We start from the raw sequence: 19,279 nt of genomic DNA, 5'->3' as shown, positions 1-19,279 counted from the left end.
TAATTGACTTTGGCAATGTGCTTAGAAATCAAAATTGTATTTATAGATCGTCAAATGGCTACATGTACTATATCATATTGCAGACAATACCGGATGAGACCGAGACCGGGTCCGGGAAATAGTAAGTTGGCCAAAAGCAAACTCCGCGCAGTGTTACTTCCCTTGCAGTACAGTAATCACTGCCACCACCAATCGGAACTCCTCGGCTAGTATCAAGATATGGCCTCGGATATAATACGGGTCGTAAGAAAATAGTCCATCATGGCCGACCAAGAAGATGTTCAAACAACCAAGAGATATGTTAGTCCAAAGACAGAATGAGGAGCGAACTTTTACCACTTATTTGTGTGTAAGTGTTATTTTTATACTTATTGTATTTTAATAAAATATAAAAATAGTTTTAAAAGAGCCCTAATGAGAAACTAATTGGAAATGTCATTAATTCTTAGTGGGTGGGGTAAAGTCTTCTTTCATTTGACAGATTCAATTTAGTAAATAACAATTTTGAAGCTCCAGTGATCAGTGGCAAAAATTAAGAAAACAAATACTCTATTATTTATTTTTTTGATAACAAATAAGTCTGAATCTAACTTTACTTAGATCGATAATAGGTTAGCTTTATACATTTCATATCATTAACTTTAATTTTTTATAATTAATATTTACATTCTTTTAACCAAGGATGTATGGTTTATATGTCGGTGAGTGTTGGTAGCGAACAACTTAATGTAATGGCACAATTGAATACCTCGGCCCTGTTCACTGATATAGTTCTCTAAATAAATTAGATCTTCATTCTATTGGTTTAACAAAATGAGTTTGAACGCATAAACCAGCACACATTTCTTTCAAGACTAAATTCTTTGATATCCACCAGTGGTGGTGATGCAGAAACATTGAAAAATGCTGACATTTTTACTGTGCCAATGAAATGCAGACATTTAAATTTTAATCTTATTGTCATTTTCAGAGAAGAGTATGGTACCAGGGGTGCAGCTGACTCTGATTCCCGGCTTGTTCTATTGAAAAAAGGCAGATGAGGTAATGGTTGTGCTATTTTCGAAATTCGGACAATAATTTAACAGTCAAGTATCCTATTGGTTTAAGCCCAAAAGTACCTGCATGTTTGTACAATTAACCAACAAGGATTGACAGTATTAAAATATCAACATTGTAGATGAATTTAAACATGATAACAATTTCATTTCATATTTTTTAATTAACCAGTAGTCCAGAGCTAAAAGCTGCTCTCTCACAGATTGACAGTTCTTCTTGGTCATTCTTCAAAAGCCCAAAGGAGTAATTCAATTAAATTTACACATATAATTAATTAATTAAATGGCTTAAAGCAATAGCAAAAAAATATTTTCCAAACAATTGAAATCTGTTCTATTATGTGTGACCTTATATGACTTGTTGGAGGAATTTTTACCAAACTTTCAAACTTGTATATGAAAGATTGTGATCTGATATTATGTCAGCAGTCTAATATCACTGGTTTCCATACATTTGCACAATAATTGCCAATTGGCTCGTTTAAAGACAAAAATAAAAAAGGTGTCAGAACAGTGAAACTGTGAGGATGCAGCTTTAAATTGGTGTTGCACTTAATGTTTTGTGAATACTTTTCTGTTGTTGTACAGGCTTTTAAAATAATTGATCTGAAAATATAATTCCTATTATTGTTGTATTTTCTGTTTTCTATTTCAGGCACTGGAATCCGAATGTAATCAAAAATGCCATTGTATGAGGATTGACCTGCAATGCATGGCAATCATCTTAACACAACTGCAACGCCTTCCTTGGAAAAATGAGTGCAAGATGGAAACAAAGCGTTCAGTGGAACATCTTGTCATCTCAAATATTTGATGACTTACATACTGATGTGAAGTTGAAGATAAAAGTCATCTGTTGGTCCGTGATAATTAAATAAATCCGAACATATATTTTAAAAGGGTAAAATGGTAAAGGATTTATATACACTTTAAGTGGTTTTCCTATATTATGGAGGGAAGATAACTACAAAAACAGAAACAGATGGCATCAGCAGACCAAATAAAGGAGAACTATTTTGTTCAGTTCAATTTTTAAGACTTCAGAAAATCTGTTAATAGGGCACATCTTTGCAAGTGCCATATTGTAAACTGGGCTCTTTAAAATGTGAAAAGGTGAAAGTGGTCTAGAGGATAAGCCCCAAATTCAAGGTTGTGAGTTCAAGACCTCCAAGATACTTTCTCTTGACCTCAGGAAAAGGATGTCCATACTTGTTTCTTCTTAGGCAACAGATTTAAGAGTGATTTTGTAAGCTTCCAGCTTGCATAGCAATCTGATAAGGCATAAAATAAGATACTAGCTGACTTGCAAACAGTTTTTCCATTTGTGTTGATTTATTTTTCAGTCTGTTTGAATGTTTATTAGAAGTGATGCGCATTGCTTACTGCAACCAATATTTATTTTCTTTATTAAGTTGAATTTAACGAACACATAACATGACCTTTGATTTTACAGATGCATGTTTATTTCGTTGATTGTATGAGTTTATTTTCTCAACTGATGTAATAAAAGTTATTCTGAATGACTGTCCTTTTTTGTTTGAAGAAAATGTGTTGAGGTTTTGGCATAGCATAGTGTCATCATCATCATCATCATTGTTGTGTACAAATAAAACATTCAAAACAATGTATTAAAAACCAAACTGTCAAGCCAAGTACTCAAAGAGGCACAAGGGTATTGCTAAAGAGACCGGTAATACAATTAGAAAAATAAAATGTAAAGAAAGATCTATAATTCTGACACATGGTAATGCTTTAAATAGTCCTCTCATTGTGTGTTTATGGTTAAAGTGGAGACATACAGTATATTTTGTAATGAAGACTTAAATTTGTATGGCAACTTAAAGCCATATATGGGGATTAAGCGCCAGAAATATTGTGAAGTCTCCCAAAAGACTCAATGCACTTAAAAGGGCTTGGCACAGAAATGAAAGTAAAAATGGGAGCAAAACCTAATTTATCATTAGTTTTACATTGGATTGCATACACATGGCTCTGTTATTACTTGACTAATATCAAAAATAAAATTAAGAGACATGTTGATCCAAACTGTAATTATTCTTGTTTGCATTTTATGGAGTTGGACATAAAAGAGTCATTTGGTGAAGAGTGATCTAAAGGCTAATTATTCAAAATAGATTAAGTATTATTGAAAAAAGTCTGGTATACATTGATGAAAAGCTTAGTAACCTGGCTAAATATTTGTTTAAGGCTTTTATTTACAAAAAAATAAATCAGTTGAGTATCTTATCAGTTACTCTTTTGGTTGTTTTTAATAAAAAATGACAATTTACTCAAAGATATTGAGACTAATAATTATAGATTAAGACAAGTATAATGTGTAAGGAAACTTCTAATGAGTGGGTTTTATCCACAGCCTAGGAGGTAAAGTGAAGCATGATCTGCCTTGAACAAATACAATTTTAAGTCAAGATCTGTCAACTCAGTGCACCAGTCAATTGTAACCCCCCCCCCCCCCCCCGGTCCGGGGGAATACTGGGGTTAACCAGCGGAAATGGGCTGTGTTTTTACCTATCAGGTGGCCCTGCAGTGCTGGTTGAATGCGGTGGTTTTATCTTCGCTTAAAATATAGAGTGGAATGGACCTTACCTAGAGTCCCTGGGGTGTGGGGGCGTTGGCAGGGATTTTGCCATTGGATCGTCCGCGCAGGGTGTGGGCTGTACTGAAAGTCAAAGTCCCCACTATTCCCCAGACCTGGGGAGGCCGTGGTTACAATTGTCTGATGCATATCCACATGAACGTTGTAATGGTACTCTAACAATTGAGCATACTGCGTGGATAGTCACCGCCCCACCTCAACCCCACAGAACTGTTGACACAAAAAAAATCTGCAGCCCAAACCCAATAATGCTGAAGTAAAGGCATGCATAGATTTCAGCTGGTAAAGCTGACTGGGTGACCAGCTCACACCCATCCTACCACAACCCACAAAACTCTGCACAAGGCAATCAATGAATACAGAATAGTAATGTTGTTTTAATGGCAAGGCATGGTGTGAAAAATAACACGGCAAAGTATGACTTAAAACTTACATTTCATAGGGTATTCCTATAACTGTTGAGAAAATGTTGACATTTAGTCCATGCATGCATTTAATCCGATGTAATGATTCATGCATGCCATGAACCGTATGATCATTTCAATGACTGTCAAGTAAATTTTCTGTGTGCTCACGATTTTTCTAGAGGAAATAGAGTGCTTGAACTATAAGGAAACATCTTAATATTCATAAAACGAACATTTTTTGAGGTTACAATAAATATTTTCTCTTAAACAAGCACATTTAATTTAACACAATCCATTTCCTTGTTGTTACAATGGGCCTTCTTTACGCGGATTGAAAACGGTGTTAATCGCCGGCAGCCGCATCGCACTTTCGTATATCCTTACTACTATTTACGAGGTCTATCTCGAAGCTTGCCGGAGATGGCCGAGTTGTTACGATTGTGCCACCACAAGATGTTCATCCAAAATTGGATGAAAACTTTTAATGGCATTTTTTTTAATCATATATATTTATTCTTATATCCTTTCTTAAATAATTACTTTACGCCAGTTGATAGGCATAATATGTTTTATAAAAAAATAACAATTAAAAAAAACATTCGGAAATGTTCGGTCTTTTTTCAAATTGAAAGTAGGATTTACAAATTACAATATCAACATGGATGTGTTGTTAGCTATTCAGACATGTATCGAAGGTTTTGCATTTTTTCCTTTTATGGAATAAAATCGTTTATTTTCTAAACAAATGAAACATGTTGCTGGAATTTCTTTTAAAGGTGTTCCGTCCATTTTGTAAATTGCAATCACGTGCCTTTTCTATCATCACGTGATATTTGTGAAGGCAGTGATTACTGTACTGCAAGGGAAGTAACACTGCGCGGAGTTTGGGCCAAAAGGTCAATTTCGGCGGTGTTAATATAAACATTGTCTCGGGTTAAATGCCCGTTTGAATTTTTTTCGATCTTGTCTTATTTTCATATTAAACGCGACATTACTGTTGTTTTTAGTGTCAAAAGGTCATCTAAAGATAATCTTCAATTAAAGTCAAAATGATTTCTCTCTGCTCGCTTATCTGGGGTGTGTGCTCTGTTTGGGTACTGCTGGGTGCATTGTTTGTGGCATTTCCTCAGTACAGCCCAGCTGTAATTCTTGATCTCTATGTTTATGGAAAGATAAGAAAAACGGACGGCAAAAGCAAGCAGTCCGATTTTTTATTGTTTCCAAAGAGGTAAATGATATATTTCTTATTGTAACGTGCAATGTCAAACAAACACCAACAGATCCCTTCAGAGAAAAGCATGCTTGACCTCGAAGGGGTCCGCTGGTCTTTATATGCAGTTAATTCTCAATCTATACAGGACCCAGGCTTTGCTAATTTGCATATAACCAACCAAGTTAACATACGTACTGTGAACGTACTTCTGTCTATAACAGAATGTTATACTATGAACGCACATCCGCCACCTACAGCGGACTGTTACACTAATCTGCCGCCTACGGCGGACCGTTACATTATCAATTTATTATCAACTATTTCAAATAATTGTATCAGGCTAAGTTCACATGGGTTTCTCTTGATTTTTTTACCCTAAATATAATCTAATGATAATAGATAATAACCTTTATGTCCGGTAGGGATTAAATCGAGAGAAACCCCTGTGGTTAAGTGAACTGTATGTCAAGATATTTTTTATGATTTTGTTATATGGCAAATCTCTCGCGAATCCCTTAAATGCAGACTAGTTCAGTGCACTTAAACCTTGGCCTTCAAACACCACAAGCAGATCCAGGGAGGGGCTCACCCAGCGCCCAACCCTCACCTTTACTCATCCAAGTTTACTTTATATTTTAGTATGGGAGAAAAAACTAATAAAAAACTCCCAAAATGGACCATTTCAGACAAGAAATTATTAAAAATTCCTTTGGGGAGTACCCACAAACTCCCTTGCCAACACTTTAAACCAAATAAGTTTTGATTCTGAGGGAGCAGCACAAGTCCAAAGGTTACGCCCCTAAGATAAGCCCCCTTATGTCAAATCCTGGATCTGCCCCCTGAACATGATACTGTTCACATAAATTCTCAAAATAGTATTGTAATTGTGCAATAAATTGTATGTTTCCTGTAGCAATACGATGACAGATGAACTGTATACAATGTATATAATAGCTCAGACCTATAAACTGATTTTTAGGTCAGAGACAATAGTAACAATTCATATATAAACATAAAATGCCATATTTTTTAATGAAGTTAGATCTGTTAAACAAATTTCTTTCATGGCTGATGTACGGCAGACAATAATTGGCTATAAAATCACTTTTTAACTCGACTGTTTAAAGAATGAGGAGACCTATACTACTCACCCATTGGCGTCATACTTTGGTTAAGGTTTTGCATGTATAAACAACATTTAAATCAATATCTCAGCAAATACACCATGAATTGCATTGGAACTTAGACATGTGTTCCCATTTACTATCCAACCTACAAATACTTGATTTAACAAGTTAGATAGATAACTCTATCTTTAATATAATGCAAATTATTGCCCATTACCATTTAACTAAGAAATTTCAATTAAGGATTTGCATGTAAGCACAGGCGAGTAGGAAGGAAATTGATATTGGGGCCGCGGTAGGGGTGGCCCCTCCCTTCGAGATTTTTTTCAATTTTAAGCATTGAAAGACTCGATTTCCAGTGAGTTCAGGTATTATTTTCATGTTTTTCATGTTTTTATCTTAACCTTTTTCGGTTAAAATAGTTGATAGATATAAAACTATTATCATTTAGTAACATTTATTCACTATTACATTTAGACACTGAAACATGGGCAAGATCGTGACCTTCAGAAGCTGACATGTCTTTGCCAGAGCCCTGCTTAGGTTGTGCTTTAACAGTTTATACCCAAGTGTCACACCATAGATGGTCACAGGTTTAATTATGACATGGTGACCTGTTTATTCAATATCGTGTCAGACTGCTATTGATCTATATGAGCGTAGCTTTATTTAAAATACGATTATTAAGAAAATCGGTATTAAATATTCGCGGCCCCATTGCCGTTACTAGCCAGAATATTGGGGCCGCGGTTGCGGCCCCAGCTCTTACGCGCCTGTAGCACACATAGGATAATATCTCAGTAACTACTTGACAAATTGCATTGAAACTTTAGAAAACGGTATTCAACCATCTAACCAGTAAGATATCTCTATTTTGCATATAACTCTAATTATGCTCCTTTTTTTGTTCAACTTAGAAGTTCTGGTTTAGGTTTTACATGTAACCACATTTAAGCCAATATCTCTGCAAATACATCATTTATTGCATTGAAATGGTATCCTAACCATACAACCATCTTAATTTATCAAGTTACATAACTCTCTCTTTGCATATGATATATGATATAATTTTTGCCCCTTTGTATGTAATATGGCTTAAAATTCTGGCATGTAATCCAATTTTACCGTGATCCATGTATGTTTTACCAAAACTTTGCAATACTTATACTTAAAAGTGGCATAATAGCCAACTAGCTGTCTCTGTGACAGCTCTTAAAACTAAAAATATGGTAATTAAAGCATGAAAAAGGCCAAAAAAAGCCTTCTTCCATAAACATTAGCACTAAAAATAGTTAAAAATAGTCAAATGACCAATCTGTATGATTCAAGATTTATGTAATAGATGTTTTTAACAACAGTCTGTCTCCATGTGTTATTGATTTAAAGTTATTTGTCATGTTTTATAAATAATGCATACACTCACATTCATACTTGCTTCCTTACCACATTATATGATACAACCCTTGCTTGCAATTAAAATTATTCTTTTTAAAATGATGACTATGTGGCCAATACACATGTATGTATGCATTAAGGTTAAGTATTGCCATATTTTGCAAGCTTAATAATGCATTTGCAACATGTATTTTTAGTTTTTTCAGCCATTTCTACCTAGGTGGCATCATATGGATATCCACGCTATTGGTGCTAAGTTTGTCTGTGGCATGCCAGGGTGGGGAGTTTCCCGACATTGTCAACTTCCTGATTGATCTGATGAGATACCCAAATGTGAAAGGTATGGCAACAGCAATACACATACATTTTGTGTATATTTAACATCTGCATGTTTTCATTTTAGAATTCAATGGAGTTCATTAACAATGTTACATGTAGTGCAATGCCAGTTTTTATTAGTATTTACCGCTTAAAAAATATGAAGTTAATATCTTTACGTTTAGAACGTTTAATTATTCTTGGTACTTGTAAACAGTATCCATTTGTAATTATTCTTGGTACATGTATACAGTATCCATTTTTATTCTTTAATTTATAGTTCACTTAAAGTTTCATATTGGTCACTCAGCCAAAGTATATGAAATCAAACTATAAAAAATATAATAAAAATGTATTTTGTTTGTTCAATACTTGTGCTTATGACTTTAGTGCATGGGGATGTGTTTCCCACACTGTTGGTGCTGGTATGTTCGGACATCCAGGTGGTGCGGCGATTCCTGGAGTGTAAGCTGGTCAGTGTTTACTCCCCTGGAGGGAAGATGAGCATCATAATCTACCTGGTCGGGGTCTGCTTCTACGCCGCTTTACCTCTCACCACCGTGTCTGGGACTGACTTTGCACAGAAAATCTGCTGTGCAAGTAAGTATAGATTCAATTTGGGTGAGTTGGAAGTTTTCGTTTCTATTGTTTAATCTGTAAGGAACTAATCTATAAAAACAACTTTTTGTGTAATTGATCCATCTTTGCCAAAAAAACCACATGTAAACCTATGGAGGCAGACAAAATCCCCCCCCCCCCCCACCAATCCACCCAAAACCTTCAATAGTCAGATACCATAACTTTAAAAAGTTAGATACCATAACTTACAATAGTCAGATATCGTAACTTCCAATAGTTAGATACCATAACTTACAATAGTCAGATATTATAACTTCAAATAGTTAGATACCATAACTTACAATAGTCAGATATTATAACTTTCAATAGTTAGATACCATAGCTTACAATAGTCAGATATCATAACTTCAAATAGTTAGATACCATTACTTACAATAGTCAGATATCATAACTTTCAATAGTTAGATACCATAACTTACAATAGTCAGATATTATAACTTCCAATAGTCAGATACCATAACTTACAATAGTCAGATATCATAACTTCCAATAGTTAGATACCATAACTTACAATAGTCAGATATTATAACTTTCAATAGTTAAATACCATAACTTACAATAGTCAGATATCATAACTTTCAATAGTAAGATACCATAACTTACAATAGTCAGATATTATAACTTCCAATAGTCAGATACCATAACTTACAATAGTCAGATATCATAACTTCAAATAGTTAGATACCATAACTTACAAAAGTCAGATATCATAACTTTCAATAGTTAGATACCATAACTTACAATAGTCAGATATTATAACTTCCAATAGTCAGATACCATAACTTACAATAGTCAGATATCATAACTTACAATAGTTAGATACCATAACTTACAATAGTCAGATATTATAACTTCAAATAGTTAGATACCATAACTTACAATAGTCAGATATTATAACTTTCAATAGTTAGATACCATAGCTTACAATAGTCAGATATCATAACTTCAAATAGTTAGATACCATTACTTACAATAGTCAGATATCATAACTTTCAATAGTTAGATACCATAACTTACAATAGTCAGATATTATAACTTCCAATAGTCAGATACCATAACTTACAATAGTCAGATATCATAACTTCCAATAGTTAGATACCATAACTTACAATAGTCAGATATTATAACTTTCAATAGTTAAATACCATAACTTACAATAGTCAGATATCATAACTTTCAATAGTAAGATACCATAACCTACAATAGTCAGATATTATAACTTCCAATAGTCAGATACCATAACTTACAATAGTCAGATATCATAACTTCAAATAGTTAGATACCATAACTTACAATAGTCAGATATCATAACTTTCAATAGTTAGATACCATAACTTACAATAGTCAGATATTATAACTTCCAATAGTCAGATACCATAACTTACAATAGTCAGATATCATAACTTACAATAGTTAGATACCATAACTTACAATAGTCAGATATTATAACTTCAAATAGTTAGATACCATAACTTACAATAGTCAGATATTATAACTTTCAATAGTTAGATACCATAGCTTACAATAGTCAGATATCATAACTTCAAATAGTTAGATACCATTACTTACAATAGTCAGATATCATAACTTTCAATAGTTAGATACCATAACTTACAATAGTCAGATATTATAACTTCCAATAGTCAGATACCATAACTTACAATAGTCAGATATCATAACTTCCAATAGTTAGATACCATAACTTACAATAGTCAGATATTATAACTTTCAATAGTTAGATACCATAGTTTACAATAGACAGATATCATAACATAACTTTCAATAGTAAGATACCATCACTTACAATAGTCAGATATTATAACTTCCAATAGTCAGATACCATAACTTACAATAGTCAGATATCATAACTTACAATAGTCAGATACCATAATTAACAATAGTCAGATATTATAACTTTAAATAGTTAGATACCATAGTTTACAATAGACAGATATCATAACTTTCAATAGTCAGAAACCATAATTAACAATAGTTAGATACCATAACTTACAATAGTCAGATATCATAACTTTCAATAGTCAGATACCATAATTAACAATAGTCAGATATTATAACTTTAAATAGTTAGAGACCATAGTTTACAATAGTCAGATATCATAACTTTCAATAGGCAGAAACCATAATTAACAATAGTTAGATACCATAACTTACAATAGTCAGATATCATAATTTTCAATAGTCAGATACCATAATTTACAATAGTCAGATATCATTACTTTTAAAAGTCAGGTACCATAACTTCAATAGTCAGATACCAAAACCTTCAATTGTCAGATACCATAACTTTCAATTGTCAGATACCATTACTTACAATAGTCAGATATATCATAACTTTCAATAATTAGGTACCATAGCTTCAATAGTCAGATACCATAACTTACAATAGTCAGATACCATAACTTTCAATAGTCAGATACCACAACTTTCAATAGTCAGATACCATAACTTTCAATAGTCAGATACCATAACTTCCAATAGTCAGATACTATAACTTTCAATAGTCAGATACCATAACTTTCAATAGTCAGATACCATAACTTACAATAGTCAGATACCATAACTTACAATAGTCAGATACCATAACTTTTAATAGTCAGATACCATAACTTTCAATAGTCAGATACCATAGCTTACAATAGTCAGATACCATAACTTTCAATAGTCAGATACCATAACTTACAATAGTCAGATGAGCAAGATGAGGTTCCTTAGTTTAATGAATGTACTGTTGAATATCTATACACTGGTGAAGATGGCATGATTTCTGCATGCGTTCCTTTTTCTTATTTCACTTATTTCTGTTGCAGGTTTTCTTGATGATGTGAAGTTTTACCATGCTGTTGGAGTTTCTGTGTTTCTGTGGGCTTCTTGGCATCAGAACCGTGCTGTCAACCAGTTCGCAAAGCTAAGGCAAAACAAGTCCGGTTAGTATCACGTAACCGACAATGGTCACTGCCTCACCATGACATCTAGTAAATTTAAAGAATGAACTTAATTAAAATCAGTGTGAATTCTTACATCTCAGCAACATTGTGTTTCAGTCTGTTATTTTGCTTGTCTGCTTTTTGAAAGAACATAGGTTGAGGTTGTTTTGATAATCTGCAGGGCATAATATCTCGGACAAGTTCGAAACCAGTCACATTGCTCCAGTCACTCAAGAAATGTTCCATGTCAATCATAGAAATTTCCTAAAACTGGTCTTGTCCACTCAATAACTTGAGAAGCCTTACAATTGATAATCAAGTCCCAATAGACAACCAAACTCGATCATCAAATCAGAATGATTGATATGCCTACTAATAAAATTGATTACAATAACATTGATGCTTATTTCTACCTTCATGCCATAGATATATTTAAAAAACAAACCCAAGAAATCAAATGACAAAATAAAACAAAAAACAACAAACAAGTTTATGCTCTCAGAAGTTAGAACTTATTAGGATATATTATATTTTTTTTTACTAGGGTTTTTAAGTGAAATGATATTTTTTGATAGACTATCAATAACCATAATTGTTTATTGTCAATACAGGGATACTGTTCATTTAGGATTACAACACATTCATTACATGGAGGTTTAGTCATAGACTAAATGTTTTCATCTTTGGCCTCTTGCGCAAACTTTCCTATTGGCTTTTAATCACGAGACCGTTATAGGTATCCCCATGAAACTTGGTGGACATTTCAACAATAATGATATGTCTCACTGTAGAAAGTCAAATTACTTATGCCTAAAATCTTGAACAAGTTATACCCATTGATCAACAGTGAAACATTAATGAGCTGTTCCATCTGTTAGTAGTGCTGTTGTGTGAATTTTACAACAGTGCTTTTACTCATATTACTTGGTAATATAGTAACTTTCTGTTATTATGTTCTGAAATATGTGAGCATACATTCTCAGTTATTATTTTATCTGCAGGTTCAGTAGAGAACACCCGTCACCACATTCCCCATGGCGGCCTGTTCCAGTTTGTCTCATGCCCCCACTACACCATGGAGATCATCATATACCTCTCCCTCTGCATCATCACAGCCTTCCAGAACAACATGCTGGTTGCCCTGTTTGTGTTCGTCCTCATCAACCAGGTGGTCACGGGATACTTTACCCATGCCTGGTATAAGGAGACATTTAAGAACTACCCCAAGGATAGGAAAGCTGTGCTTCCTTTCTTGCTTTAGTGTGCAAAATTTATTTTACATAACACAATAATCTCCCCCCCCCCCACACACACACACACTTGGTGGTGGTGGCTATATAGGAATCACCTTGTCCCATCTGTCAGTCCGTCTTTGCCGTTCCGTCCTGGTCAACTGGACATGTCTAAATTTCTCCATTACTCCATATGTTTAAAGTAAATGACTTCAAATCTCCATACAAATAATGTTTTTTACTGTTTTGAGGTGAAGTGCTGTGCAAAAGAAACATTTTTTTTGTCCATGGCATTTTTAGAGATAACAGTCAACTCAATTAAAAACTGTGCTATGCCTTACTAAACTAATAAAACATCATGCCTTATCTCACAGACGTTACAGTCCCTTTATCTGTATAGTACAACTTATGATCATTAACTTAATTGATACCTTCTCAATGACATAGGGCATTCAAGGATCATCATGACATAGGGCATTCAATGAGCAAACATGACTTAGAGCATTGAAGTAGCATACATGACTTAGGGCATTCAATGAGCATACATAACTTTGGGCATTGAAGTAGCATCCGTGACTTAAGGCATTCAATGAGCATCCAATAGTAAGGGCATTGAAATAGCATACATTACTTAGGGCATTGCAATAGCATACATGACATAGGGCATAGAAGTAGCATACATGACATAGGGCATAGAAGTAGCATACATGACTTAGGGCATTGCAATAGCATACATGACATAGGGCATTGAAATAGCATACATGACATAGGGCATTGCAATAGCATACATGACATAGGGCATTGAGGTAGCATACATGACTTAGGGCATTGTAATAGCATACATGACATACTGCATTGAAATAGCATACATGACATATTGCATTGAGGTAGCATACATGACTTAGGGCATTGAGGTAGCATACATGACTTAGGGCATTGAAGTAGCATACATGACGTAGGGCATTGAAATAGCATACATGACATACTGCATTGAAGTAGCATACATGACATACTGCATTGAGGTAGCATACATGACTTAGGGCATTGAGGTAGCATACATGACATAGGGCATTGAAGTAGCATACATGACTTAGGGCATTGAAATAGCATACATGACATACTGCATTGAAGTAGCATACATGACATACTGCATTGAGGTAGCATACATGACTTAGGGCATTGAGGTAGCATACATGACATAGGGCATTGAAGTAGCATACATGACTTAGGGCATTGAAATAGCATACATGACATACTGCATTGAAGTAGCATACATGACATACTGCATTGAGGTAGCATACATGACTTAGGGCATTGCAATAGCATACATGACATACTGCATTGAAATAGCATACATGACATACTGCATTGAGGTAGCATACATGACTTAGGGCATTGAGGTAGCATACATGACTTAGGGCATTGAAGTAGCATACATGACTTAGGGCATTGAAATAGCATACATGACATACTGCATTGAAGTAGCATACATGACATACTGCATTGAGGTAGCATACATGACTTAGGGCATTGAGGTAGCATACATGGCATAGGGCATAGAAGTAGCATACATGACTTAGGGCATTGAAATAGCATACATGACATACTGCATTGAAGTAGCATACATGACATACTGCATTGAGGTAGCATACATGACTTAGGGCATTGAGGTAGCATACATGACTTAGGGCATTGAAGTAGCATACATGACTTAGGGCATTGAAGTAGCATACATGACTTAGGGCATTGCAATAGCATACATGACATACTGCATTGAAATAGCATACATGACATACTGCATTGAAGTAGCATACATGACTTAGGGCATTGAGGTAGCATACATGACATACTGCATTGAAGTAGCATACATGACTTAGGGCATTGAGGTAGCATACATGACTTAGGGCATTGAAGGAGCATATATGACATAGGGCATTTAAGGAGCATACATGACTCTCAGTCTTACTAAATTCTTATAATGAGGTGGTGTGGTGGGGGTATGACTCACATGCATTGATATTTCTTGTTTTTACTGCTGCTTGTTTCTGTGTTGATGTACATGTATATCTGTGCTAAGTCAATGTGTTGATGTATACCTGTTCTAAGTGAATGCTCATTATTTTGATTTACAAGCTTATGATACTGTTGTAGTGTAATTTAAAAAAAAATCTGGCATAATTGTAATGTGTAGTTTGTATCGATATTAAATCCATGTTTCATTTTTTACGGGTGGGTAAAAAGTGAAGCTTTTTATGCAGACAGCGTTATGCAAACTGCCTGTTTAGGTTATAATGTACCGTATAATTTCTGTACATTTGCTGAAAATGTATTTCAAACGAGCAAAAAATGAAATGCAATACTTTTTCATTTGTTTTTATTAAGGAAGGATATTGAAACATATATTTGATGTTATCAAGAAATCCATGTACCACTTTTGATTACACAGTTCTCAAAAGTCACTGAACTTTTCAAAGACGCATTTTGCATTTCAAATTGTTTTTGAAATCATATTCAAGTGTATCATTAGTTCATGTTTAGCCATAACATTTTATTCAATGTTGTTTATTTCTGTGATTATATGCATTTGTATTACATAAGATCCAGTATTATAACAGTTTTAATAATATTAACATGAGATGTTCATTACTGAACATTGTGGAGGAATAAAAATACAAAATGATTATATTCTCATTTCTAATAACCTAGAATCGTCCGCGAATTGGATCGGAAGCACACATCACTTTTTTTTTTTATCTCACATGAGCACGTCTACCTTCAGGCCATGTTGGTTCGTTTAAAACTCTGCTGACAGGGGGCGGGGCTTGTTTTCACTAAAACCATATTCTACATGGTTCAGTTTTAATAAGAAAGACAACTCCGGCTGGAACAGTCCATTGGTTTATTAGACAAAATCTCTCTTTGAAATCTTTTCTGAAACTGCTTGTTCTTCGACGTTATGTTGTTGTTTTTCATAAAAATTGTTCAAAAAATGGCCTAAGTGTCAAATGCTGGACCTGCGCTATATTCCTTTAAGTTTTGTTTTAATTCAGTGTCCCTTTTGGATAGAATTCTACAGAAATTTTCCTCTTCTAACATTAAACCATTTACTCATGTGAGCGTAAAGGGCCCCATTGGCCCTCTAGTACTTGCTCTTTTACATTTATATCGTACCGTGTCCTTTGACCTTCTGATACCAAATTCAGCAATGGTCATCAGCTAGCCATGACTAATTTGTATTCCAAGTTTGGCATACCTCTGGATATTAATCGGAAAAGCGTGAATCCGTTGACACCGGTTCAAGCAATCCCTTCATTGTACGCTCAGCATTCGGAACTCCTCGGCCATTTTATCGAAAACAACCTCGGATGGATGCCGGTACATCTTTTGAAGTAGTTCGTGATTTTTTTAAGTATATCATTAATAAAATGTAGTGTTTTAGAGTTGCATTTATTGATCTAAGTTTAAATTGATTGCCAATGAAGTAAATTATTGCAAACATCATTAAGATTCTCAAGAGCTAAGTCATAAAGTTTACATGCTAAATAAAATTACTACGCGATCTACTTGCAGCGGACTTAGACGTACCACTTTTTGAGTATGTAAACCGTCCAAATACATCCGAGGTTGTTTTCGATAAAATGGCCGAGGAGTTCCGAATGTATGCTCAGAAGGCAACATGCTAAATTGCAGGTCGGATCGAAGAACTCCAGTTTTAAATTGAGAAATATTAACTTAAGAGTTATGTTTTGAATTCAAATGTTGAATTGATACGGTTATGAAGTTGTATTTGCGGGAAAAATTGCCAATAGCAAATCAAACCATTTTGACTGTTTTATTGTGTTGAAAACATTACATACATGTTCATAAAACAGACATGAGTATACAGTTTTTTGTTATATTCATTAATGTACAAAATAAAAATATAAAATTGGGAAGGATATACATGTGCTAGTTAAATTAATAATTTCCACCATCGCACAGTCTCCACGCCCCACGGTCAATTCTTTACCAGTAGTTTTCGTTTCGTATTTATGTAAGTGTGATCGAAAGCTCGAGGCACGCGCCCTCCTTCCCCATGTAGGTTATGTTACCACGCGCCATGTAGTCGCCCGCTGGAATAAAACTTACGTCAACGTCGAATTCCGTCTTCGGTAGACTGTAGGAGTTCTGTAACGGTAACCATGTGTACATATTAGACGTTTATAAAGGTGTAGCCCGAGTATACGATACCGCAACGAGAAAATAATTTCTTAACTTACAATACTGTAAGTTACGATTTGACCGTCGACCTTGGTCAACGTCGACTTTAGACAAATGCTGGTTGTTTAACATTAACAGTTAAAATGAAAACTGGTTTGAATACCATGTTCCATTTTTACCACTTTTGAGTAGAAATAAACTTACCGCTTTGAGGGGGCACGTGCAATCGATACCGATACGGACAATAGGGTCGGGGCACTGAACCTGTTCCAGCAGCACACACAGGTCCGCGTAACTGCATGAACCGAAGTTGTCGATACAAGGAAGTTTAATGTACTTGCCCAACACTTTTTTGGCGATGTACAGGTCACCCTGGAGAATATTTGAAGAGAAATATTAACTCTACAAATTACGCAACATAACATACTAACATAAATAGACCGCAAACACGACCATTGTTTCAATCTATTTTTGGTGAAATTATATTATAATAACTGAAGACGTATGTAATAAGTTAATAACCGACGAAATTCAGTAAGCTAATACGCATAGACGAAGGATGAAGTACTGCTTAAGTATATGTGTATATGCATACATGTTGGATAGAACTTAACGGAACAGAACAATTTATTTAGACTTGTACAATGGACACCATCTTCGTTACAAGCATGAACATACAAAGCATTCCACGTGGCTTCTTTTCTTATGCAGAGCTAAATTTATATAAAGATATATATTTCACTTGACTTTTGTTGGTGACATATAGGTCCACTGGGTTGAATTCCTATTCTGTTATGTTGTCTTTTATAAGGGCTGGATCTTTATTTGAATGCACATAGACCTTTAATAAACAAATTCTTTACACATTACGATTATGTCGCACTTAGGCTTAGTACACATGCACTGAATGTTCTTTAATGTCATTAAAGAACATTCAGTGCATGTGTACTAAGCCTAAGTGCGACATAATCGTATATCAGTACAACCCGACAAGACATTGGGTAGATAACAAACAATCATCACATGCCCACCTTGAGAGGTTGTCCAAGGGGACTGTTGATCTTGAAATCTGTGGCCACATTGAGGGGTCCGGGGAAGACGACGGGGTCGGGGGTGATACTGAGCGAGTTGATGTTAACTAGGGCGCCGGCTCCGCCACAATCTTTGAAGGAGAAGCTAGTCAGTCGAACTGGGCCGCGTGATGTCTTGATGTGCAAAGAAAAAACATGACATTAAAAGGCAACTCTTGCATTCAATATACAGACTGCTTATGATAGTTTGCATCCAACGTATGCATTTCCTCTAATCGAAAGGCTGGTGTTACCATACACTTATTGAACATTTTTGGGAAGTGGCCTGGCCTGTTCATATTTAGAAATTGTAAAGCGTAAACGCTTCAAATTGACGAATTGAACGTATATGAGCGCTGCAACCTCGTTCATTCAAATAATGGAAATTAACAAATACGACGATACTATCAGCACAATCTTTTCATGATTATATTTTTTCATATAACTTGGGTAACAACTGTCTATAATTCAGGAAAAGCTACTTTTCATTTGGTAATTGCCAATTTCTGAACATTGCTAAACAAGGTTAAAACATGCATTTGGTGTTTAATCATGCGTAGTTGACCAAAAAGCAAGAGAATGTATTTGCATCTTAGGTAAAGCCATTAAAGACACCAACTATTATGCACCGTTCAAATCAACTGATAATTTTACAAAATAATATGCACAACTAGAATGCAATGTTTTAAACTAAAACATACTTTACTAATACCGTACAGACAGTTACAAGCTATGTTACTCACATTCTCGGTCAGGAAGTGGACGAGCTCTTCTTTAGTCTGCAGGCGGTTGATTGCGCCCTCCACTTCCGCCATCTCCATCTCGTAGACGTTTGGCATTGCAAGGCAGGCCGCCACTGCCCCGAGGAGACACACAAACACACGCATGTTTTATTGAAATGATATTTCTTGTCTGCGAAACTTACTGCATTCAGTCCGTTAAAACCCTGAAGACGTCTAATAAAATGACATTGGGCTGATAATGAGAAAGATAAAGGTTACAATATTTATACAATTGTCCGTAACACAACCTCCATCAGCTCTTGATATTACGGTATCAAA

The 19,279-nt window shown here is 34.9% G+C and overlaps 2 protein-coding genes and 1 long non-coding RNA gene across 5 annotated transcripts; 2 read left to right on the top strand and 1 right to left on the bottom strand.

Annotated features, from left to right (window-relative positions):
• The first annotated feature begins 224 nt into the window (after positions 1 to 224).
• LOC128229172 (uncharacterized) lies at positions 225 to 3,140 on the top strand. The gene is made up of 3 exons (XR_008260044.1): positions 225 to 349; positions 971 to 1,041; positions 1,711 to 3,140. It is a non-coding gene; the product is annotated as an uncharacterized LOC128229172 (long non-coding RNA).
• A 1,525-nt stretch (positions 3,141 to 4,665) lies between these two features.
• On the top strand, positions 4,666 to 15,628 carry LOC128229304 (polyprenol reductase-like). 3 transcript variants are annotated; one of them, XR_008260069.1, is made up of 6 exons: positions 4,666 to 5,307; positions 8,012 to 8,154; positions 8,523 to 8,732; positions 11,600 to 11,716; positions 12,718 to 14,672; positions 14,781 to 15,628. XR_008260069.1 is itself a non-coding variant. In XM_052941144.1 (5 exons), exons 1-5 carry the CDS (start codon positions 5,129 to 5,131, stop codon positions 12,975 to 12,977), a joined length of 909 nt encoding a protein of 302 aa, XP_052797104.1. In that variant the 5' UTR covers positions 4,666 to 5,128; the 3' UTR covers positions 12,978 to 15,628. The 3 variants fall into 3 exon arrangements, 2 of the variants coding, with proteins under 2 accessions (XP_052797104.1, XP_052797105.1); XM_052941144.1 differs by having other exon boundaries at positions 12,718 to 15,628; XM_052941145.1 differs by having other exon boundaries at positions 5,259 to 5,307; positions 6,897 to 8,154; positions 12,718 to 15,628.
• A 1,137-nt stretch (positions 15,629 to 16,765) lies between these two features.
• On the bottom strand, positions 16,766 to 19,179 carry LOC128229152 (ganglioside GM2 activator-like). Its single transcript, XM_052940871.1, has 4 exons — positions 18,962 to 19,179; positions 18,180 to 18,353; positions 17,353 to 17,520; positions 16,766 to 17,115 (listed from the first exon to the last, which is right to left on the bottom strand). The coding sequence occupies exons 1-4, from the start codon at positions 19,103 to 19,105 to the stop codon at positions 16,978 to 16,980; spliced, it is 624 nt and encodes a 207-aa protein (XP_052796831.1). The 5' UTR covers positions 19,106 to 19,179; the 3' UTR covers positions 16,766 to 16,977.
• Positions 19,180 to 19,279: the final 100 nt, after the last annotated feature.

Source organism: Mya arenaria, chromosome 3 (genome assembly GCF_026914265.1).
Source record: "Mya arenaria isolate MELC-2E11 chromosome 3, ASM2691426v1".
Lineage (NCBI taxonomy): Eukaryota > Metazoa > Mollusca > Bivalvia > Myida > Myidae > Mya > Mya arenaria.
The sequence above is the reverse complement of the archived record's forward strand: the minus strand, read 5'-3'. Positions and strand labels throughout refer to the sequence as shown.